Source organism: Budorcas taxicolor, chromosome 25 (assembly GCF_023091745.1).
Source record: "Budorcas taxicolor isolate Tak-1 chromosome 25, Takin1.1, whole genome shotgun sequence".
NCBI classification, from domain to species: Eukaryota; Metazoa; Chordata; class Mammalia; order Artiodactyla; family Bovidae; genus Budorcas; species Budorcas taxicolor.
In genome coordinates, this window is record NC_068934.1 from 49,296,655 (window position 1) to 49,321,182 (window position 24,528).

General features: G+C 54.4%; 1 protein-coding gene across 3 annotated transcripts in view; it reads left to right on the forward strand.

Annotated features, from left to right (window-relative positions):
* The window catches only part of CARS1 (cysteinyl-tRNA synthetase 1), a 45,279-nt gene that overhangs the window by 13,232 nt on the left and 7,519 nt on the right, over nucleotides 1-24,528 (forward strand). For all 3 annotated transcript variants that reach the window (XM_052662542.1, XM_052662543.1, XM_052662544.1), the window contains 12 exons: nucleotides 33-182; nucleotides 13,763-13,903; nucleotides 14,109-14,197; nucleotides 14,808-14,929; nucleotides 21,147-21,259; nucleotides 21,663-21,791; nucleotides 22,065-22,194; nucleotides 22,274-22,377; nucleotides 22,682-22,779; nucleotides 22,905-23,094; nucleotides 23,504-23,572; nucleotides 23,860-23,941. In XM_052662542.1, the coding sequence (XP_052518502.1) occupies nucleotides 33-182; nucleotides 13,763-13,903; nucleotides 14,109-14,197; nucleotides 14,808-14,929; nucleotides 21,147-21,259; nucleotides 21,663-21,791; nucleotides 22,065-22,194; nucleotides 22,274-22,377; nucleotides 22,682-22,779; nucleotides 22,905-23,094; nucleotides 23,504-23,572; nucleotides 23,860-23,941 (1,417 nt within the window). The remainder of the gene's footprint in view (nucleotides 1-32; nucleotides 183-13,762; nucleotides 13,904-14,108; nucleotides 14,198-14,807; nucleotides 14,930-21,146; nucleotides 21,260-21,662; nucleotides 21,792-22,064; nucleotides 22,195-22,273; nucleotides 22,378-22,681; nucleotides 22,780-22,904; nucleotides 23,095-23,503; nucleotides 23,573-23,859; nucleotides 23,942-24,528) is intronic.

The window sequence follows — 24,528 nt, forward strand, 5'->3', positions numbered from 1 at the left end:
GCTAACGGCGTGGCCTCTCCTCATACGCACAGCCGTTCTCCGCGAAGCTGCAGGAGACTGCGGACCCAGACAAGAGACAGATGCTGGAACGCCTGCAGCGCGCGGTGGCGCAGGCCGCGGAGCCGCTGGAGGGCGCGCTGCGGGCCGGGCAGGCCGGGCAGGAGCTGGACGGCCCCGTGCAGGTGAGGCTGAGGTGCGTCCCGTCAAGGCGGCGCCCTCGGCAGGCGCGGGGGCCCGGCTTCCCAGGGTTATTCCACTGCTTGTAGCAGCGCCGCCTGGGGAAGCCGAGCGGAGACCCCGCGGGTCCCCCTTGGGCGTGAGCGTGGTCAGCTGCCCCGTCCCGCGCCGCGCACCCGGTGCCCCCGCCGCCGCGCGCCCCGTCCCCCCTGCGCCGCGCGCCCCGTCCCCCCTGCGCCGCGCACCCCGTCCTGAGCAGCGCACCCGGTGCCCCCGCCGCCGCGCGCCCCGTCCCCCCCGCCGCCGCGCGCCCCGTCCCCCCCGCCGCCGCGCGCCCCGTCCCCCCTGCGCCGCGCACCCCGTCCTGAGCAGCGCACCCCGTGCCCCGCCGCGCGCCCCGTCCCCCCCGCCGCCGCGCGCCCCGTCCCCCCTGCGCCGCGCACCCCGTCCTGAGCAGCGCACCCCGTGCCCCGCCGCGCGCCCCGTCCCCCCCGCCGCCGCGCGCCCCGTCCCCCCTGCGCCGCGCACCCGGTCCCCCCTGCGCCGCGCACCCCGTCCCCCTCTGCGCACCCCGTCCTGAGCGGCGCACCCCGTGCCCCGCCGCGCGCCCCGTCCCCCTCTCGCATCCCTTCCTCCGCAGTCCCCGCCCTCTCCGGCCTGAGCGCCCCCGGGTCCCCCTGGCTCTTCTCCTCGACACCGGCGCCCCCTGCTGGCCGCTCACGGAAGGTGCAGAGGACCAGGTCGGGGAAGGTGCAGTGGTGTCGGGGGGCAGGCCTGCAAGGCCTCCCCTCCTGGGTGTGACGCGTCCTGAGCTTGGTGAGGGGTCGGGGGCACTGAGTCGTGGGGACGAGGCTTTCCCGCGCCTGCATCTGAGACCACACACAGAATCAGGGATGCCTCAGGCCGGCCAGAAGCCGGTTACATTTCTCTTTCCAACAGCAATGCTGGGAATTTTCTTGGGCGATTCCAGTAACGTCCTTGTTATTAAAATTCTACAGTACGTATAACATGCGGTTTCCCAGCTTAACCGTTTTTAAGCCCATTTATGTCGTGGGAACGCCACCACTGCTCATCTCCAGAAATGGTTTTCATTTTCCTGAACTGACACGCTGTCTCCGGGAAACGGTCACCCACCCCCAGCCCCTGGCCCCACCGTGCTGCTTTCCACCCTCGTGGATCCGGCTGCTCTTGGGACCTCACAGACATGGGATCATTCGGGATTCCTCCTCTAGTGGCTGGATTATTTCACGTAGCAAACTGTGCTCAAGGTCCATCCAGGTCGTAGCCCATGTCAGAGGGTCCTTTTCTTCTTGGGACTGAGTGATATTCCATCCTGTGGGCTGGACCATGTTTTGTGTATCCCTTCTTCTTTGATGAACATTGTTTTCGCCTTTGTTGTGACCTTTGCTACTGCAAACACGGTGTGAAGATCCCGGCTCCTTGTTCTTTTGTGTGTTTCCCCAGAGGCGGCTCGTACGGAGACTCAACCCAGTATTCTGAGGAACCGCTGTGTTAGTTCGCGGTAGTAAGTGTTCCTTCCTGACTTTGCAGGACATTTGGTCCACGCCAAGAGGTCCTGGAAGTTTGGTTCCCTGATAGCTCACTTGGTAAAGAATCCGCCTGCAATGCGGGAGACCTGGGTTCGATCCCTGGGTTGGGAAGATCCCCTGGAGAAGGGAAAGGCTCCCCACTCCAGTATTCTGGCCTGGAGAATCCCATGGTCTCCGTTTACCCTGGGTTCTCTCTTGGTGGTGTGCCTCGTGCAGGTCTGGACACGTGTGTGATGATGCGCCTCTGCCCTCGTGTCCTCACGCAGGGTAGGCTCCCTGCCCTGAAAGTCCTCTTTGCTCCTCCTGTTCCCTGCTCACCCGCAAACCCTGGTGGCCACTGAGCCTTGTACTGGCTTGAGTGTGGCCTTTTCTGAACATCACAGACTCGGAATATTGCAGTGTGTGCCCTGCCGAGATCGGCTGCTTTCACTTACTGATGTGAACTGAAGGTTCCTCCAGGTCTCACCAGGGCTTGAGGGCTAGTTTCTCTTTAGCACTCAAGGTCAGTCCACGTCTGGATGGACCACAGTGGACCTATCCATCCACCTACTGAAGTGCCCCTTGCTTGCTTCCACATTTTGGCACTGACTCCGAATACCCGTGTTATGTGTGGACGTAAATTTTCAGCTCCTTTGGGTGAACACCGAGGCGCTTAATTGCTGGACCACGTGGTGAGAGCGTGTGCAGTGTGTTCAGAAGCCCGCAAGCTTCCGAAGCGGCTGCACCCTCGCACCCCCAGCAGGGATGGTGCGAGTTGCGGCTGCTCCGGCTCCTCACTGGCGCTGGTGTCATTGGTGGTCAGCATTTGGCTGTTCTAGCACTCTTGCCTGGAGGATCCCATGGACGGAGGAGGCTGGTGGGCCGCAGTCCATAGGGTCGCTAAGAGTCGGTCGTGACTGAGTGACTTCACTTTCATGCATTGGAGAAGGAAATGGCAACCCACTCCAGTATTCTTGCCTGGAGAATCCCAGGGACAGGGGAGCCTCATGGGCTGCCATCTATGGGGTCGCACAGAGTTGGACACGACTGAAGTAACTTAGCACCAGCAGCAGTAGCTGTGCAGTGTGCTCTTGTTTGCATTTCCGTTTACCTGACGACACACGAGGTGGGACACCTGTAGGTATATTTGCCATCTTGTATCATGTTTGGCGGAGTGTCTCTTAGCGTCTTTGAGCCATTCTGCAATCAGGCAGTTTTCTCGGTATTGAGTTTGAGAGTGCTTTGTTTTGGATAAGAGTCCTTTATCAGACGTACCTTTTGCAAATAGTTTCTTCATGGCTTGTCTTTTCGTTGTCCTGACAGTGTCTTCCCCGGAGCAGAAAATTTTAATTGTAAAGGAATCCAGCCTATCAACTCTTGCTTTTCAAGAATCGTGCTTTGGTGGTGTTGGGAAGAAGTCATTGCCGAACCCAAGGTCGTCTAGGTTCCTTCCTGTGTTATCTTCTAGAAGTATCTTAGTTTCCCGCTTTCCACTGAGGCCTGGGTTCCAGTTTGAGTCAGCTCTTCCCAAGTGTGTGACGGCTGGCTCTGGACTCGTGGCTTCTGGACGTGATGACCAGCGGTCGAGCATAATTCCTCAGGGACTGTTTCTGCTCCTTTTTATTGCTTTTGCTCCTTTGTCGGAGAGCAGGTGACGGTGTTTAGTAGTCTGTTTCTGGACTGTTCTCTTCCATCACTTCACTTGTTAGCCCCACACCATCTGTTGTGTTTTTGCTGCGTCAGGCTGCAGGGTCATTGACTGTGGTACGTGGACTCTGCAGTTGTGGCACACGGCTTACTTGCTCTGCAGCATGTGGGATCGAAGTTCCCCGACCAGGGATCCAACCTGAGTGCCCTGAATGGCAGGCGAATTCTTACCCACTGGACCGTCAGGGCGGTCCCAGTGCCGCCTGTCTTGAGTGACGGCGAGTCTTGGGGTGGGGACGGTCAGTCCTCCGGCCTTGTTCTTCTGCTTCAGCGTTGTGCTGGCTGTCCTGGGTCCTTCGCCTCCTGTCCTTGTAAACTTTAGATTCGTTTTGTCAATACTTGTGAAACGACTTGATAGGAATTTGATGAGGATTGACCTGAATCTACAAATCAAGTTGGGAAGATCTGATACCTTGACATCGGTGTTGAATCTTTGTACCCCCAGACGTGAACTCTCTCTCCATTTCTCTCTTCAGAGGTTTGTAGTTTTCCTCGTGTAGATCTTATACGTACTTTGTAAAACTCATATGCAGGTATTCCATTTTACAGGAGCTAATGTAAATGCTACTGGGATTTTAATTTCCAATCCCAAATGTGTGTCTTCGCATATAGTTTTGTCCTTTTCCCCAGTCAGTGTGCAGATGGTCCCCAATGCTGGACAATACGACTTTCCAGGTTTTTTGGTTTTAAAATGGTGCCAAAGTGGTAAATATCTGGTAGAAACCGAGCTTTGAATTTTCATCTTTCTCTCGACTAGCGATGGGCAGTCTGCTGCTGTCCCGGGTTGCTGGGCGTCAGCAGTGAGGCTTAGCTCCCAGCCAGCTGCTCCATCACCAGGGTAAACAACTGCTGGACCAGATTTCCCTGGTGGCTCAGTACGGGATCTGCCTGCCAGTGCCGGGGACGTGGGTTGAATCCCGGACCTGGGAAGATACCACATGCTGAGGGGCAGCGAAGCCCCGGAATCACAACTGCTGAGCCTGTGCTCCAGAGCCTGGGAGCAGGATAAGAGAAGCCGCCGAAATGCACAGCCCGCGTGCTGCAACCAGAGAAAACGCCCGCAGCAGGGGAGACCCAGCACCGCTCAGCTCAGCTCAGCCGCTCAGTCGTGTCCGACTCTCTGCAACCCCATGCCCTGCAGCGCGCCAGGCCTCCCTGTCCATTGCCAATTCCTGGAGCTCACTCAAACTCATGTCCATTGAGTCGGTGATGCCATCCAACCATCTCATCCTCTGTCGTTCCCTTCTCCTCCTGCCTTCAATCTTTCCCAGCATTGGGGTCTTTTCAAGTGAGTCAGTTTTTCGCATCAGGTGGCCGAAGTGTTGGAGTTTCAGCTTCAGCATCAGTCCTTCCAATGAATATTCAGGACTGATCTCCTTTAGGATGGACTCGTTGGACCTCCTTGCAGTCCAAGGGACTCTCAAGAGTCTTCTCCAGCACCACAGTTCATAAGCATCAATTCCTCGGTACTCAGCTTTCTTTATAGTCCAACTCTCACATCCATACATGACCACTGGAAAAACCATAGCTTTGACTAGATGGACCTTTGTTGTCAAAGTAATTTCTGCTTTTTAATATGCTATCTAGGTTGGTCATAACTTTCCTTCCAAGGAGTGTCTTTTAATTTCATGTCCGCATTCACCATCTGCAGTGATTTTGGAGCCCAGAAAATAAAGTCTGACACTGTTTCCCCATCTATTTGGCATGAAGTGATGGGACCAGATGCCATGATCTTTGTTTTCTGAATGTTGAGTTTAAGCCAACTTTTCCACTCTCCTCTTTCACTTTCATCAGGAGGCTCTGTAGTTCTTCACTTTCTGCCATAAGGGTGGTGTCATCTGCATATCTGAGGTCATTGATATTTCTCCCAGCAATCTTGATTCCAGCTTGTGCTTCCTCCAGCCCAGCATTTCTCATGATGTACTCTGCGTATAAGTTAAATAAGCAGGGTGACAGTATACAGCCTTAGCATACTCCTTTTCCTATTTGGAACCAGTTCTAACTGTTGCTTCCTGACCTGCATACAGATTTCTCAAGAGGCAGGTCGGGTGGTCTGGTATTCCCATCTCTCTCAGAATTTTCCACAATTTGTGGTGATCCACACAGTCATGGCTCAGCTGGTAAAGAATCCGCCTGCAGTGTGGGAGACCTGGGTTCAATCCCTGGGTCTGAAAGGTCCCCTGGAGACGGGAAACAATACCCACTCCAGTATTCTGGCCTGGAGAATTCCACAGACTCTACAGTCCAGGGTCGCAAAGAGTCAGACACGACTGAGCGACATTCACTTTCAGGAGTTCCCTGGTGTCTCAGGTGGGAAAGCGTCTGCCTGCAATGCGGGAGACCCGGGTTCAATCCCTGGGTCAGGAGGATCTCCTGGAGAGGGAAATGGCAACCCACACCAGTGTTCTTGCCCGGACGATCCCATGGAGGGAGGAGCCTGGTGGGCTCCAGTCCATGGGGTCGCAGAGTCAAACATGCCTGAGCAACTTCACTTTCTTTTCTTTCTTTCCACACAGTCAAAGGCTTTGGTGTAGTCAGTAAAGCAGAAATAGATGTTTTTCTGGAAGTCTCTTGCTTTTTCACTGATCCAATGGATATTGGCAATTTGATCTCTGCTGCTCTGCCTTTTCTAAAACCAGCTTAAACATCTGAAAGTTCACACTCCACATATTGTTAAAGCCTGGCTTGAAGAATTTTGAGCATTACTTTACTAGCGTGTGAGGTGAGTGCAATTGTGCAGTAGTTTGAGCATTCTTTGGCGTTGCCTTTCTTTGGGATTGGAATGAAAACTGACCTTTTCCAATCTTGTGGCCACTGCCGAGTTTTCCAAATTTGCTGACATATTGAGTGAAGCACTTTCACAGCATCATCTTTTAGGATGTGAAATAGCTCAACTGGAATTCTATCACCTCTGCTAGTTTTGTTTATAGTGATGCTTCCTAAGGCCCACTTGACTTCACATTCCAGGATCTCTGGCTCTAGGTGGGTGATCACTCCATCGTGATTATCTGGGTCTTGAAGATCTTTTTTTTTTTTTTTTTTAATTTATTTATTTATATATATATTTTTAATTTTAAAATCTTTAATTCTTACATGTGTTCCCAAACATGAACCCCCCTCCCACCTCCCTCCCCATAACATCTCTCTGGGTCATCCCCATGCACCAGCCCCAAGCATGCTGTATCCTGCGTCAGACATAGACTGGCGATTCAATTCTTACATGATAGTATACATGATAGAATGCCATTCTCCCAAATCATCCCACCCTCTCCCTCTCCCTCTGAGTCCAAAAGTCCGTTATACGCAGCTGTGTCTTTTTTCCTGTCTTGCATACAGGGTCGTCATTGCCATCTTTCTAAATTCCATATATATGTGTTAGTATACTGTATTGGTGTTTTTCTTTCTGGCTTACTTCACTCTGTATAATCGGCTCCAGTTTCATCCATCTCATCAGAACTGAATCAAATGAATTCTTTTTAACGGCTGAGTAATACTCCATTGTGTATATGTACCACAGCTTTCTTATCCATTCATCTGCTGATGGACATCTAGGTTGTTTCCATGTCCTGGCTATTATAAACAGTGCTGCGATGAACATTGGGGTACATGTGTCTCTTTCAATTCTGGTTTCCTCGGTGTGTATGCCCAGCAGTGGGATTGCTGGGTCATAAGGTAGTTCTATTTGCAATTTTTTAAGGAATCTCCACACTGTTCTCCATAGTGGCTGTACTAGTTTGCATTCCCACCAACAGTGTAGGAGGGTTCCCTTTTCTCCACACCCTCTCCAGCATTTATTGCTTGCAGATTTTTGGATCGCAGCCATTCTGAAGATCTTTTTGTACAATTCTGTGTATTCTTGCCACCTCTTCTTAAAATCTTCTGCTTCTGTTAGGTCCATACCACTTCTGTCCTTTATTGAGCCCATCTTTGCATGAAATGTTCCCTTGGTATCTCTAATTTTCTTGAAGAGATCTCTAGACTTTCCCATTCTATTGTTTTCCTTGATTTCTTTGCACTGATCACTGAGGAAGGCTTTCTTATCTCTCCTTGCTATTCTTCGGAGCTCTGCATTCAAATGGGTATATCTTTCCTTTTCTCCTTTGCTTTACACATCTCCTCCTTTCACAGCTATTTGTAAGGGCTCCTCAGACAGCCATTTTGCTTTTTTTCATTTCTTTTTCTTGGGGATGGTCTTGATCCCTGTTTGCTGTACAGTGTCATGAACCTCCATCCATAGTTCATCAGGCACTCTATCATATCTAGTCCCTTAAATCTATTTGTCACTTCTATTGTATAATCGTAAGGGATTTGATTTAGGTCATACCTGAATGGTCTAGTGGTTTTCACTACTTTCTTCAATTTAAGCCTGAATTTGGCAATAAGGAGGTCACCCTCATCTTCCTTACCTCCACCATAGTTTTGCCCCAGGTAAATAGCAGGGCATGGCTTGGTTTTATTGAGTTAGACAAGGCTGTGGTCTGTGTGATTAGATTGACTAGTTTTCTGTGATTGTGGTTTCAGTGTGTCTGCCCTCTGATGCCCTCTCGCAACACCTACCGTCTTACTTGGGTTTCTCTTACCTTGGACGAGGGGTATCTCCTCATGGCTGCTCCAGCAAAGGGCAGCCACTGCTCCTTACCTTGGATGAGGGGTATCTCCTCACGGCCACCCCTGCTGACCTTGAACGTGGAGTAGCTCCTGTCGGCCCTCCTGTGCCTGCGCAGCTACCACTTCTTGGACGTGGGGTTGCTCCTCTCGGCTGCCGCCCCTGACCTCGGGCGTGCAGTAGCTTGTCTCGGCCGCCGCCCCTGCCCTCGGACGTGGGGTAGCCCCTCTTGACTGCTCCTGTGCTGACGCAGCCTGGCACTCTTGGTCACCGCCCCTGACCTTGGGCAAGGGGTAGCTCCTCTCGGCCACGCTTCTGCGTGGTCCGTCTCAGCCAGTGCACTTCTGTGGAAAATTCTGAAAGAGATGGGAATACCAGACCACCTGACCTGCCTCTTGAGAAACCTATATGCAGGTCAGGAAGCAACAGTTAGAACTGGACATGGAACAACAGACTGGTTCCAAATAGGAAAAGGAGTATACATCAAGGCTGTATATTGTCACCCTTCTTATTTAACTTCTATCCAGAGTACATCATGAGAAACGCTGGGCTGGAAGAAGTACAAGCTGGAATCAAGACTGCAAGGAGAAATATCAATAACCTCAGATATGCAGATGACACCACCCTTATGGCAGAAAGTGAAGAGGAACTAAAGAGCCTCTTGATGAAAGTGAAAGAGGAGAGCGAAAAAGTTGGCTTAAAGCTCAGCATTCAAAAAATGAAGATCATGGCATCCGGTCCCATCACTTCATGACAGATAGATGGGGAAACAGTGGAAACAGTGTCAGACTTTATTTTTTGGCGGCTACAAAATCACAGCAGATGGTGATTGCAGCTATGAAATTAAAAGACATTTACTCCTTGGAAGGAAAGTTATGACCAACCTGGACAGCATATTGAAAAGCAGAGATATTGCTTTGCCAACAAAGGTCCGTCTAGTCAAGGCTATGCTTTTTCCAGTGGTCATGTATGGATGTGAGAGTTGGACTGTGAAGAAGGCTGAGCGCCGAAGAATTGATGTGTTTGAACTGTGGTGTTGGAGAAGACTCTTGAGAGTCCCTTGGACTGCAAGGAGATCCAACCAGTCCATTCTAAAGGAGACCAGTCCTGGGTATTCATTGGAGGGACTGATGCTGAAGCTGAAACTCTAGTACTTTGGCTACCTCACGTGAAGAACTGACTCATTGGAAAAGACCCTGATGCTGGGAGGGATTCAGGGCAGGAGGAAAAAGGGACGACAGAGGATGAGATGGCTGGATGGCATCACTGACTCGATAGACGTGAGTCTGAGTGAACTCCGGGAGGTGGTGATGGACAGGGAGGCCTGGTGTGCTGCGATTCATGGGGTCGCAAAGAGTCAGACATGACTGAGTGACTGAACTGAACTGAACTGAAACAGCAGGGAGGGAACACATCTCCACCCATCAACAGAAAATCTTTAAAAGATCAAAGACTTACTGAGCTCGGCCCCGCCCATCGGAACAGGACCCAGTTTCCCATCAGTCAGTCTCTCCCATCCATAAGCCTCTTACCCTTCTCCATCAGAGGGCAGAAGGACTGAAAACCACAGTCACAGAAAACTAAGCAATCTGATCACATGGACCACAGCCTTGTCTGACTCAGTGAAACTATGAGGCATGCTGTGTCATGGTGGAGACCCTGACAAAACGTGGTCCACTGGAGAAGGGAATGGCAAACCACTTCAGCACTCTTGCCTTAAGAATCCCTTGAACACTATGAAAAGGCAAAAAGATAGGACACTGAAAGATGAGCTCCCCAGCTCGGTAGGTGCCCAGTATGCTACTGCAGATCAGTGGAGAAATAACTCCAGAAAGAGTGAAGAGATGGAGCCAAAGCAGAAATAACACCCCAGTTGTGGATGTGACTGTTGATGGAAGCAAGTTCCAATTCTGCAAAGAGCAATATTGCATAGGAACCTGGAATGTTAGGTCTGTGAATCAAGGCAAATTGGAAGTGGTCAAACAGGAGATGGCAAGAGTGAATGTTGACATTCTAGGCATCAGCTAACTAAATGGACTGGAATGGGTGAATTTAACTCAGATGACCATTATATCTACTACTGTGGTCCAGAAACCCTTAGAAGAAATGGAGTAGCCATCATGGTCAACAAAAGAGTCCGAAATGCAGTACTTGGATGCAAACTCAAAAACGACAGAATGATCTCTGTTTGTCTCCAAGGCAAACCATTCACTATCCTGGTAATCCAAGTCTATGCCCCAGCCAGTAATGCTGAAGAAGCTGAAGTTGAATGGTTCTTTGAAAACCTACAAGACCTAGAATTAACACCCCCAAAAAGCTGTCCTTTTCATTATAGGGGACTGGAATGCAAAAGTAGGCAGTCAAGAAATACCTGGAGTAACAGGGAAATTTAGCCTTGGAATACGGAATGAAGCAGGGCAAAGGCTAACAGAGTTTTGCCAAGAGGACGCACTGGTCACAGCAAACACCCCCTTCCAACAACACAAGAGAAGACTCTACACATGGACATCACCAGATGGTCAACACCGAAATCAGATTGATTATATTCTTTGCAGCCAAAGATGGAGAAGCTCTATACAGGCAGCAAAAACAAGACTGGAAGCTGACTGTGGCTCAGATCATGAACTCCTTATTGCCAAATTCAGAAACCGGCACAGCCTTAAATAAACAAGTAAATAAAAAGAACAGTGGTGCATTAAAGAAACAGAAGCCTGATACGCCTACAACGACTGCGCCCACACAAGCATTTTGATTTTCACTTTCAGTACAGTATTTAGTACATGACATGAGGCATTCAGCACTTAACTATAAAGTTGGATTGCTGTTAAATGGTTTTTCCAGCTGTATGCTAACATATTCTGAGCTTGTTTGAGGTACACCAGGCTAAGCTAGGATGTTTGGTAGGTGAGCTGTGTTAAATACATTTTTCAGCTTAATGATATTTCCAACTTAGGAAGGATCTATAATCTTGTCATAAGTTGAAGACATCTGAGTCTTTTTTCCCTTTTCAGGCCTGGTGGCTCAGAGGTTAAAGCGTCTGCCTGCAATGTGGGAGACCCGGGTTCGATCCCTGGGTCGGGAAGATCCTCTGGAGAAGGAAATGGCAGCCCACTCCAGTATTCTTGCCTGGAGAATCCCATGTGTGGAGGAGCCTGGTAGGCTACAGTCCATGGGGTCGCGAAGAGTCAGACACGACTGAGCGACTTCACTTTCACTTTCACTGTCTGATTGCATCGGCGGGGACTTCCAGTTCGCTGTTGGAAGAGTGATGAGAGGGGACGTGCTTGCATTACACCTCGTCTTAATGGGAAGGCTTCGTGTTTCTCACCCTTACGTCTGATACAAATTGCGGGCTTGCTGTAGCTGTTTTCTGTCACGTTGAGGAAGTGCCCCTCTCTTCCTAGTTGGCTGAGAGTTCTTGTCATGAATGCATGTTGGATTTTGTCCAGTGCTGTTTCTGCATTGATACGATAACGATGCTGATACTGATAGGATCATGTGATTTTTCTCTTTTAGTCTGTTGGTGTGATAATTTTCAGTATTTGATTTTATGAAGTAGGACCAGCCTTGCATACGTGTGATGAACTTGGTTATGGTATATGATTCTCTTGATGCTTCTGTAGATTCAGTTTGCTCATATTTTGTTATCTGTTTTTAATCTGTGTTCATGAGAGATACTGTTTTCTCGTAGTGTCTTCGGTTCCCATATTAGGGATGATGTCCTCTTCTAGCTGCTTAAGGTAACATCTGATTCCAGATAATTTTTTCTCTTCTGAGAAGTGCATTCTGCGTCACAAATTTCTTCTGAGCACTGCTTTTGCTGCGTCCTATAAATGTTGACAAGTTGTGTTTTCATTCTCATCTCATTCTAAGTATTTAAAATTTTTTCTTGAGATATCTCCTTTGGGCAGTGTCTTATTTAGAAAGGTGCTGTTTAACCTCCGTGTGTCTGGGGTTAGTGCAGCCATCTTTCTGTTGCAGGCTCCCAGGTCACTCTCACTGCGGTCTGATAGCACGCACTGCATGATTGCTGTTCCTCTTAAGTGTCTCTGGGTGTGTTGCGTGGCCCGAGGGCAGTCTGTCCTGGTAGATGCTCTAAGTGTCTCTGGGTGTATTTCGTGGCCCAGCGTCTGCTTTGTCTTGGAAACTGCTCCACGTGACTGGAGGGGAATGTGTCTTCCCCCTGTTGGAGGATGAAGCAATCTCTTCATAGGTGTCAGTTACGTCCAGTTGATCGATGGTGGTGTTGAGTTCGGCCATTCCTTCTGATTCTCTGGATCTGCCCACTGAAGTCTGCAGCTGGGACACGGGATCCGTCTGTCTCTCTTGATGTTCCCTCGGCGTTTGCCCCACCGGGTTTGATGCTCTGATGTGAGGTGCCTATGTATCGAGGGTCACTGTGTCTCCGTGTAGAATCGCCCCCTTTATCATCATGCTACACTCTTCTTTATCCTCCCTTACGGGTCCACCAGGAGTGGTTGACTCTCCGTTTTGTGACACCCTTTCACTTGTTGTGGGGACAGGGTTGCGGCTTTCACTGGGAGGCGGAGCGGGAGCCCGAGTCCCTGTTTCGTCAGCCGCTGCCCCGTCTCTGTCACCCGTTTCGCTCATTTCTCTTTGGGTTTATTCTGTTCCTTTTTGTCTCACCACTTAGGAGGTTAGCTCAGTTTTTGGTTTAAGCACTTAAGGCCACGAGGTTTTCTCTGAGTGGAGTTTTTCTGCTTCTACCTATGTTGACATTCTTTTACTGCTCAATAGGGTTTTATTTCCCCTTTGATTTTGTGTTTTGAAACACATGAATTATCTAGGCATTCGTTTGATTGGGACCTCCTTCCTCTGCTGTGTCTTGTTCTGTGTTGATCCTGCCGGCAACAGTGGGCTTTCTGCCCCTGCACATGGCGCAGGCCCAGAGCTCACTTCCAGCCGCAGCCTGACAGCGCCTGCCTCCCTGGAGCCCTGCCGCCTCTGCCCGCCTGCCGTGGGCACCAGCTGGGTCCTGGGAGGTTTCCCAGTAGCTCTGTCCTGTCTGGGGGCTGCTCCAGGGCCGCCCCGCCCACCTCTGCCCTCCAGGCTCCCGCCCACCTCTGCCCTCCAGGCTCCCTGCGCCCTCCCTCCCGCCTTGTTCTGTGCCTGCGCCCCCAACAGCGAAGCACAGACCGCCTGCCCGTCTGCACACCCGTCGCTGCTCCAGCTAAGGAGCCGAAGCCCTGGATCCTCCAGGGCAGAGCGCCGGGTCCGCTGGGCCTCTGGGGCTCGGGTGCAGCCCTGATGCTGTCTCATCGCGTCTCAGATGGCTGTTTCTGGGTGTGACATGAGGACCGCAGTGACAGGACGTGACTTGCTCTGACGCTGTGCCATTGTGGTCGTGACGTGGGGCCTTCAGCTGATGGCACGTGCCCGGCGGGGCGGCCTGGGCATGGAGACCTGCCTCTGGACCGCAGCTCCATCCGCTGCTCTGAACCTCCCCTCGAGCAGGCGTCCAGGCCGTCAGTGACCACACCACGCGCCCTCCCGCACCGCTGGGCCTCCCCAGGCCCACCCTGACCCTCTGGGCACGCGGTCAGAGCTCCAGCCTCTGGACGGCCAGGCCATCCGTGGGAGCTCTGGGGTCTCCTCCCGGGTCGGGTGCTGGCCGTGCACGGCGAGTCTGTGCACGCGAGGCGGAGACGGACGCGCGTAGACTGCACCCGCCGTGGGCCCTGGAGCTTGGACGCGGGTGCACATCCTGCTTCCTTTCCCTCAGGTGTTGCTGGAAGAAGCAAAGGATGTGCTTTCTGACTGGCTGGATTCCATGCACGGCAGTGAGGTGACGGACAATTCTATTTTCTCCGAACTGCCCAAATTCTGGGAGGCGGAGTTCCACAAAGACATGGAAGCCCTGAACGTAAGTGTCGCGGACGGTCGTGACCTCGGTCTCTGGGGCCGAGGGCCCCGTGACCAAAGTCCTCCCGGGATCCAGACCCTCTTCACTGCGTGTGCAAATTCAGTTTGAAAAGACAGCGGGGGTGGGGGTGGTGCATGGGGGAGGGCCGGGGCACCGGGGCCCAGCGGTGCTGGGGCTTCTGGAGCCGGCCTCGCCTCGTCCCCAGGTCCTCCCACCAGATGTCCTGACCCGGGTCAGTGAGTACGTGCCCGAGATCGTGGACTTTGTCCAGAAGATCGTGGACAACGGTTACGGGTGAGCTCGAGGCTCCGGGAAGGTGTGCCCAGGGGCACGGCCCTCCGCCAGCTCGGAGAGGAGCAGGGAGGCACGGGGGGCCGCCAGGGGTGGTGGTGGCCCATGCTTCCGTCTCAGAGCCGCATGGCACATGAGCGATGGGCGGGCCACCACGCAGCCGCAGCGGCCCTGTGAGGGCCCGCGCCCCTCGTCTCTCCCTGGGCCCCCAGCTCCTCTTCTTATGAGGACACCGGTTGTGCTGGTCAGGGCCCACCCTGGAGGCCTCGTTTTCACTGGAGCTCCTCTGTAAAGGCCCTTTTCCAGATGCAGTCAGACAGCGAGGTGCTGGGGGTCAGGGCCGGCAGGCAGAGGCGAGGGAGCCATGCAGGGCAGTCACCCGGGCAGGGGGCAGGGCACGGGCTGGGCTGTTGGGGAGTGAGGGAGCCCTGTCCCGGCCCCTGGCCCAGCCACGCTCGTCGCAGCCCCGTTTGGCCCACTCGGTGGCCGTGGTGGAACAGCCTGCTGGCCGGCCCACTGCACAGGGCGTGGAGCAGACCCCGATGCCTTCTGCGTCCCCAGGCTGGCCGGCCGGGCAGCGCATCACGCCTTCCCCGCTGGCTTTGTGTTCCAGCTACGCTTCAAACGGGTCCGTGTATTTCGACACAGTCAAGTTTGCCAACAGTGAGGGGCACAGCTATGGAAAGCTGGTGCCCGAGGCCGTCGGGGATCAGAAAGCCCTGCACGAGGGGGAAGGTAAGTGGGCCGGCTGGGCTCAGAGCCCGGGGAGCCGCGGCCTCACCCTGCACGGCCGTGGGGGCTTAGGCTCACGGGGACCCTGGCTTAGCAACTTGAGGGGCTTTGGGAGCTCTCTATACGGAACCCCTGACCTGCATTGTTGCCTAGGGGACAGAGCAGTGAGCAGCCGCCGTGCGGCCCCGCAGAGCAGACAGGCCTCGGCGCCCGGGTGGGGCTGCCTGCTTTCTCAGTGCCCAGAGTCCCCAAGGGTCAGGCTGGGCCGGGCTGGACTCCTGCCCGGGGGTGTGGAGAGGACACAGAGGCGACCCACTGAGTGAGCGCCCGGCACCCTCACGGGGCAGCAGGGAGCCTGGGGAGGGAAAGCCCCAGGGCACTTTGATAGAAGGCAGGCAGGGCACCCAGAGAGGCAGGAGACACAGGCTGTTCACTTAGGGACCCCAGAAGAGGCCGGGGGCGGACGCCGGATGGGGCAGGGCAGCCCCTGTCCCGGGGCAGGAGCGACCAGTCATTATCTGCACGGTCGCTGCAGGGAAACCAAGGTGGGGGCTTGGGCCACAGCCAGAGCCCGTTCTGATCTTGAAGGCTCGGCTCTGGGAGTGGACAAAAGCAAGAGTGACTTCTGAGCGCCTGTGGTTACTGTGTGTAGAGGTTGGTTGTGTCCTGTGTCACAGTATGCTTCAAGGATAGCTTAGTTGCAGCGTGTGTGAGACTGTCGTTTAGACCAGGGAATGCGTTTAGTACTAGACCATAGCCCGTCGTCCACCGTGGTCACTCACACTGACTGCATGAGAGCCCTTGGGCAGAGCTTGGCAACAGGACGACACACTTGAGGACGCCGGGCAGCCGCTGGGAACGGCCTTGTCATTGCCATCGCGACAGTAACCCACGTGTAAAGACAGCCCCCCCGCCCACCTTGACCCAGACGTGTTAGACAGAGACACGAGGCCTTTCCTGGACCAGGCTGGTTCTGTTTGTCTTTAATTCGTAAGTGTTTTCTCCACTCTCACCCTCTCACACCACCAGACGCACTTGTTGGCACCACTGTTTCTGGAAGGCACTGGGGCCATGAAAATGTTTATCTTGCCTTTTTTTTTTTTTAACCATGGATACAGTTTTCACATTTTATTGTCCTTACATTTAAATTTCACCATTAGCTACATGGAGCCTAAGTACGTACTGGACCCTGCTGCTACTGCTGCTGCTGCTGCTAAGTCGCTTCAGTCATGTCCGACTCCGTGCGACCCCATAGACGGCAGCCCACCAGGCTCCCCCATCCCTGGGATTCTCCAGGCAAGAACACTGGAGTGGGTTGCCATTTCCTTCTCCAGTGCATGAAAGTGAAAAGTGAAAGCGAAGTCGCTCAGTCGTGTCCAACTCTTAGCGACCCCAAGGACTGCAGCCTACCAGGCTCCTCCGTCCATGGGATTTTCCAGGCAAGAGTACTGGAGTGGGGTGCCATCACCTTCTCCGACTGGACCCTAGTCCAGGCTTTTGAAACATGATGCTGATGGATGTGTGGCTGTAAGGATGTATGACGTATCGTAGATGATGCTGAACAGTTGGAAGGTTGTTGGCGGGTGTCTGCTTCTGTCTGTCTGCACTTGCAGCCAGGCAGACGTATGAGTCTCTGGCTTGTAGTTGGAGGAAGCACCATCCAGGACTGAACGGGGGTCCCTGCTTGCTGGACTGAGTCTGCACAGACTCAGGAGTCTTTGTCTCGATACAAGGGCGGCTTCGTTGTACAGGTTACAGCTTCGTCAACGTACGACTGTACAATGGCATACGTTGGGTCCAGTGACTTCTCCTTAAGGGCTCTGTTGTAAAGAGATTCAGTTCCGTTCAGTCACTCAGTCATGTCTGACTCTTTGCGTCTCCATGGACCGTAGCACACCAGACTTCCCTGTCCATCACCAACTCCCAGAGTTTACTCAAACTCATGTCCATTGAGTCGGTGATGCCATTCAACCATCTCATCCTTTGTCATCGCCTTCTCCTCCCGTCTTCAATCTTCCCCAGCATCAGCGTCTTTTCCAGTGAGTCAGCTCTTTGCATCAGGTGGCCAAAGGATTGGAGTTTCAGCTTCAACATCAGTCCTTCCAATGAACACTCAGGACCGATCTCCTTTAGAATGGACTGGTTGGATCTCCTTGCAGTCCAAGGGACTCTCAAGAGTCTTCTCCAACACCACAGTTCAAAAGCATCAATTCTTTGGCCCTCAGCTTTCTCCATAGTCCAACTCTCACATCCATACATGACTACTGGAAAAACCATAGCCTTGTCTAGAGGGACCTTTGTTGATAAAGTAATGTCTCCGCTTTTTAATATGTTATCTAGGTTGGTCATAACTTTCCTTCCAAGGAGTGAGTGTCTTTTAATTTCATGGCTGCAGTCACCATTTGCAGTGATTTTGGAGACCCAAAAAATGAAGTCTGACACTGTTTCCCCATCAATTTACCATGAAGTGATGGGACCAGATGCCATGATCTTCGTTTTCTGAATGTTGAGTTTTAAGCCAACTTTTCCACTCTCCTCTTTCACTTTCATCAAGAGGCTCTGTAGTTCTTCACTTTCTGCCGTAAGGGTGGTGTCATCTGCATATCTGAGGTTTTTTTTCCCGGCAGTCTTGATTCCAGCTTCTGCTTCATCCAGCTCAGCGTTTCTCATGATGTACTCTGCATATAAGTTAATTAAGTAGGGTGACAATATACAGCCTTGACGTACTCCTTTTCCTATTTGGAACCAGTCTGTTGTTCCATGTCCAGTTCTAACTGTTGCTTCCTGGCCTGCATACAGGTTTCTCAAGAGGCAGGTCAGGTGGTCTGATATTCCCATCTCTTTCAGAATTTTCCACAGTTTATTGTAATCCACACAGTCAAAGGCTTTGGCATAGACAATAAAGCAGAAATAGATGTTTTTCTGGAACTCTCTTGCTTTTTCCATGATCCAGTGGATGTTGGCAATTTTATCTCTGGTTCCTCTGCCTTTGCTAAAACCAGCTTGAACATCTGGAAGTTCACGGTTCGTGGATTGCTGAAGCCTGGCTTGGAGAATTTTGAGCATTACTTTGCTAGCATGTGAGATGAGTGCAATTGTGCGGTAGTTCAAGCACTCTTTGGCATTGCCTTTCTTTGGGATTGGAATGAAAAACTGACTTTTTCCAGTCCTGTGGCCACTGCTGCATTTTCCAAATTTGTTGGCGTATTGAGTGCAGCACTTTCATAGCATCGTCTTTTAGGATTTAAAATAGCTCCACTGGAATTCCATCAGCTCCACTAGCTTTGTTTGTAGTGATGCTTCCTAAGGCCCACTTGACTTCACATTCCAGGATGTCTGGCTCTAGGTGAGTGAGCACACCATCATGATTATCTGGGTCTTGAAGATCTTTTTGTATAGTTCTTCTGTGTATTCTTGCCACCTCTTCTTAATATCTTCTGCTTCTGTTAGGTCCATACCATTTCTGTCCTTTATTGTGCCCATCTTTGCATGAAATGTTCCCTTGGTATCTCTAATTTTCTTGAGATCTCTAGTCTTTCCCATTCTATTGTTTTCCTCGATTTCTTTGCACTGATCACTGAGGAAGCTTTCCTTGCTATTCTTTGGAACTCTGCATTCAAATGGGTATATCTTTCCTTTTCTCCTTTGCTTTTCGCTTCTCTTCTTTTCTCAGCTATTTGTAAGGCCTCTTCAGACAGCCATTTTGCTTTTTTTCACTTCTTTTTCTTGGGTATGGTCTTGATCCCTGTCTCCTGTACAATGTCACACACCTCCGTCCATAGTTCATCAGGCACTCTGTGTATCAGATCTAGTCCCTTAAATCTGTATGTCTCTTACACTGTATAATCATAAGGGATTTGATTTAGGTCATACTTGAATGGTCTAGTGGGATTCCCTACTTTCTTCAATTTAAGTCTGAATTTGGCAATAAAGAGTTCATGATCTAAGCCACAGTCAGTTCCCGGTTTTGTTTTTGCTGACTATATAGAGCTTTTCCATCTTTGGCTGCAAATAATATAATCAATCTGATTTCGGTGTTGTCCATCTGGTGATGTCCATGTATAGAGTCTTCTCTTACGTTGTTGGAAGAGGGTGTTTGCTATGCGTTCTCTTGGCAGAACTCTATTAGCCTTTGCCCTGCTTCATTCTGTATTCCAAGGCCAAATTTGCCTGTTACTCCAGGTGTTTCTTGACTTCCTACTTTTGTATTCCAGTCCCCTATAATGAACAGGACATGTTTTTGGGGTGTTAGTTCTAAAAGGTCTTGTAGGTCTTCATAGAACCATTCAAGTTCAGCTTCTTCAGCGTTACTGATTGGAGCATAGACTTGGATTACCGTGATATTGAATGGTTTGCCTTGGAAACGAACAGAGATCATTCTGTCATTTTTGAGATTACAAAAGTACTGCATTTTGGACTCTTTTGTTGACTATGATGGCTATTCCATTTCTTGTAAGGGATTCTTGCCCACAGTAGTAGATATAATGGTCATCTGAGTTAATTCACCCACTCTAGTCCATTTTAGTTCACTGATTCCTAGAATGTCGACGTTCACTCTTACCATCTCCTGTTTGACCACCTCCAATTTGCCCTGATTCATGGACCTGACATTCCAGGTTCCTATGCAGTATCGCTCTTTACAGCATCAGACCTTGCTTCCGTCACCAGTCACATAAAAAACTGGGTGTTGTTTTTGCTGTGGCTCCATCCGTTCATTCTTTCTGGAGTTATTTCTCCACTGACCTCCAGCAGCATATGGGGCACCTACCGCCCTGGGGAGTTCCTCTTTCAGTGTCCTATCATTTTGCCTTTTCATACTGTTCATGGGGATCTCAAGGCAGGAATACTGAAGTGGCTTGCCATTCCCTTCTCCAGTGGACCACGTGTTTTAAAGACATAGCAGCTGACGCAGAAACGTGGAGAAAAGATCCAACGGTGTGTCAGGCTCAGCCGCTGGGTGGGCTGGGGTCGTCGGGCAGACCAGTCAGACCACAGGGCACATGTGGGACCAGAAGTGACCCTGGAGTGGGGCAGAGGGAGTCTGGAGCATAGAGCAGGTGTCACGAGGCCAGGACACTGGGGACACGTGAAGACGGGGACAGGAGCGTGTGGGACAGAAGAGTCTGTTAGAAGCCTTCAAAGTTAGGTTTATAAAGTTGGAAACACTCAGGGCTACGTGTGTGATAACGAAGAACGTAAAGCCCCAGGGTGCGTTATCTGTCCTGGGAAGGGTGGGCAGGAGAGGGTCGGCGCTCCAGGTCAGGTCACGCATCTGAGAAGCTGCCGACGCCGGGTGACGTGACCACGGTGAGAACAGGGGTGCGGCCCAGAGGGACACGCGTCCCGCTCGGTGGGCGCCTGGGCTCCCCTTCCACGGATGAAACCCCACAGACCCGCTCGTCAGCATGGCAGGACGTCCGCAGCAGTCGCGTCGTTCGCGTCCCGGCCCCTCCGCCTCGCAGTGGTTTCCTGTCCCGTTCGCGTCCCGGCCCCTCCGCCTCGCAGTGGTTTCCTGTCCCGTTTCCGTCCCGGCCCCTCCGCCTGTGGAGTGTTTTCCTGGCTCTGTCGGGTCTCCCAGGGGCTGTGTTTAGAGCCTGGTGCGTGGGCGCCGCCCCTTGCTCCAGCAGGGCCCCCCTCCAGCTCTTCTCTCAGCCACTGATGCGCTGCCTCCTGGGCTCGTCCTGCCGTGGCCGCGTTTGCAGCCTGGACGTGAGAGTCCACGTCGCTCCTGTTCTGGAGTTTTCCTCCAGGGACCTGGCAAGACCCTCTCGGGCCTGAGTGCCTCAGCCAGCACAGCCCTGACCCCCAGGGGCACACTCTGCGTGCAGGCTGGGCTGAGGGCGGGTGTTACGTTCACAGCAGTTGCTGTGTCCACGTGGTCTGGGGGCTCTCCTGTGGGTGGGTTCCCTTTTGAGGGGACCAGCGGGGGTCCCGACTTGCGGCCTCCAGGCCCAGCGCACTGTGCAGAGTGGCCTGGCTCACACCTCCCAGAATCCGGCCCAGAGGCCACCGCATGTTAGTACAGGACCCTGCCCACTCGAGCTGGCGTCCCTGGGGCAGGCCCGTGAGAACAGCCCCTCACACCTGCACTCCACTCCATCATCATCCTGACATGGGGGCTGCGGGGGTGGGGGGCAGCGGGGGGCAGGGGTGGGGTCCAGTAAACGCATAACTCACGCGTCCCTGGGCTGAGACGATCCCACGCTCCCCACGTCCGCAGGCGACCTGAGCATCTCTGCAGAGCGCCTGAGTGAGAAGTGGTCCCCCAGTGACTTCGCGCTCTGGAAGGCCTCCAAGCCCGGGGAGCCGTCCTGGCCCTGCCCCTGGGGCAAGGTGAGTGTGGCTGGGTGGGGGTGGGGACGTGTCCCCGCAAGGCCCACCCGCCGTGGGGTCATCACCTCCCTTCCTGGGACCGTGTCTTCCTCTCTGTGGCTGGTGGGATGGGACTGGAGCACTTCGGAACCCTGCATCCCGACCGTCTCTGACCTGAGCTGTTGGGGCGGGTCCGCCCTCTGACGTCGCCCGTGACGACAGTCGTGGTGGCCCAGAGCCCCAGGGCAGGGGTGTCGGAGCAGCGGTCCGGCAGTGACACGGCCTCGGCCTTCACGGAGCTCGCCATCCCCTGTGGTCTTTCCACGTGTGGGACTTGAGCCCCTGCTCCCGCGGAGCTCGGCTTCTGGGGGCCGCGGCCATGGAGGCCAGGCGGGGCGCTCGCTCACCGAGTGTGGGTTCCCAGGGGCGCCCCGGATGGCACATCGAGTGCTCAGCCATGGCGGGCACGCTCCTGGGAGCCTCGATGGACATCCACGGAGGGGGCTTCGACCTCCGCTTCCCCCACCACGACAACGAGCTGGCGCAGTCAGAGGTAGGGGCCGCAGCCGCCGTCTGGGCGGGTGGGCAGGCACGGGGGTGGGCGGCGAGTGCCCTCCAGCAGAGCCTGGCCTCCGAGTCAGGGGCGTGTGAATTGGATTGTTTGGTCTGATTCCCACATGAGCAGCCTGGCCTTCGCAGCACAGGCCTGGACCCACCCGTCTTCACTTCCTGCCAGGGCCCTGCCCAGCACGGGGGTCCCCCTCTTCTGTGCCCCCTTGGGCCTGTGGAGGCACCCCTGACCCCTGTTCCTGCCCCGTGTGCGCAGGCCTACTTTGAGAACGACTGCTGGGTCAGGTACTTCCTGCACACGGGCCACCTGACCATCGCGGGCTGTAAGATGTCCAAGTCGCTCAAGAACTTCATCACCATTAAAGACGCCCTGAAGAAGCACTCAGGTAAGGAGACCCTGGCGTCCCTGTCTGGGCGGGCGCAGCCAGCCGGGGTGCAGCCTCAGGCTTTCCTTTCTGCCCGCAGCCCGCCAGCTGCGCCTGGCCTTCCTCATGCACTCGTGGAAGGACACGCTGGACTACTCGGCCAACACCATGGAGTCGGCGCTGCAGTACGAGCGGCTCCTCAACGTAGGTCCTGCCCCAGGCCCCCTGGCCCCAAAAGGGCCTCGTTCCTCCCAGACAGAAGGGGACGCGGGTGCTGAGCTGGGGGGCGGCTCAGCCGCTTTGCCGATGTTCCCCGTCTCATCCGTGTGGGCACCTCCCATCCAGGCCTGCCCGCCGGCCACCCCAAGGGGCCCCAAAACTGAGATGGGACTCTGGTCCCGCAGAGAAACCTTTCGGTCCTCTTCCTGCCTCCTGCTGTGTGTGGGGGTGGTGGTGCCCAGAGCAGCTCTTTTCGGAAATTCTCCTGAATGGGGTTTTCTAACTTCAGGAGTTTTTCTTAAATGTGAAAGACCTCCTCCGAAGCCCCGTGGAGGTAGCAGCTCAGTTTGAGAAGTGGGAGGACGAGGAAACGGAGCTGAACAAGAGGTGAGGTGGCACCTTTTCCCCGGGCCCGTGCGGTCCCATCGTGCCCGCTGACGGGGGGTTGGGGGACAGCCGATGACCCCGTCCCTGTCCGTCTGACGGCGCCCCACCTTCCTCTCCCTGCCCAGCTTTTACAAGAGGAAGGCCGCGGTTCACCAGGCGCTCTGTGACAACATCGACACGCGCACGGTCCTGGAGGAGATGCGGGCGCTGGTGGGCCAGTGCAACCTCTACATGGCAGCCTGCAAGGCCGCCCGGAGGAGGCCCCACCGCGTTCTGCTGGAGAGCATCGCCCGCTACCTTACTCACATGCTGAAGGTGAGCCCGCCCACGCCGGGTGCGCCGGGCCCACCGGGCCCGTGGGTCCTAGGAGCTGCGCCCCCAGCCTCTCCGCCTCGGCTTTCGTCCCTCTTGTCTGGGGTTTGACGAGCAGAAGTGCTTCCCTGCCAGCGGCCCCGAGGCCTTGTTCAGCATGCCCTCCTCCTGCTGACGAGTCCTGGGGGTCCCTGCACGGGGCTCTGTGGTCCAGTGGCCTTGGCTGGGGGCCAGAGGGGTCGTGGGAACTGGACCCGTCCTGCCGCGGTGCGCGGGCACCTCAGCCTGGGTCTGCGTCTCTAACTGCCCCCCCACCAAGGGCACCGCCTCAGGCACCGCCGCCCACCCCTCGCAGACGCGGTCCCTGTCTGCGTCTCAGCCGCGCGTCCCGCACACTTGCTTCTTTCCCTAGATCTTCGGGGCCATAGAAGAGGAGAGCCCCCTGGGTTTCCCCGTCGGAGGAGCTGGGACCAGCCTCAGTGTGAGTGAAGCCCTCCCGGGCCAGGACTCCCTGCTGCCCCGCCCCCAGGACCACGCTCCCTCCTGGGTGTCTGAGACCAGGCTCCTGGGAGCCCCAGGCCCAGGCCACTGCGGGGGGACCCTCTTACTGTCCTGCCCGTGCTGCCATGCGGGTGCCCCCACGCCTGTGGGCCCCGTGTTGGACGGGCTCGCATGTCCATTGGCAGCCCCGCCCTGAGGCGCATGTGCCAGGCTCTGACCTTCACAAATGGGGCACCAGTCACAGCAACCCCAACGTTCTCTCTGCAGCTGGAGTCCACGGTCATGCCGTACCTGCAGGTGCTGTCGGAGTTCCGGGAAGGAGTGCGCCGGATCGCCCGCGAGCACAGAGGTGAGGTGTGCCTGGTGGGGCTCCATGGCCTGGGGCATCTGCAGGCCGAGGACTGGAGGGGTCCTGTCCTTGCCCGCAGTGGCCCGTGGTGGCTGCACAGCGTTGGGGCGGCTCTGGGGTCTGCTCCGGCTTCGCCGTCTGCACCCTGCCTGCCCCCTGTGCTCGCCTGAGAGCCTGAGGACGAAGGGGTGCAAGCGTGTCCTCTCGGGTGGCGCTGAGCGGCTGCCAGATGGGCAGCTGACCGCGTCAGAAAGGCGGTCTGCTTCTCGCTCCGCTGGTCTGGACTCATGGCAGCCAGCGGGGCTGACCTGAGCCTGCGGTAGGCAGCGAAGCCCAGACCGTGCAGGCGGCGAGGGGTGAGGCTGCAGCTGCGGGTGCAGCGAGGGGATCCTGCAGGTGGCCACTGCGGGGCGTGCTCCTTCCCGCCTGGAGCTGGGCTCAGAGCTTGGCACCTGCAGGGCCGAGAGGTGCCCCAGGGACGTCGCCCGCGGGCCTGCGTCCAGGCGCCCGTTCTCCTTGCTGGCCTCCCTGGCGGCTGCATAGCTGTGTCCTTCCAGGAGCCCCGCTGGCCCCTGGCTGGCCTAGCT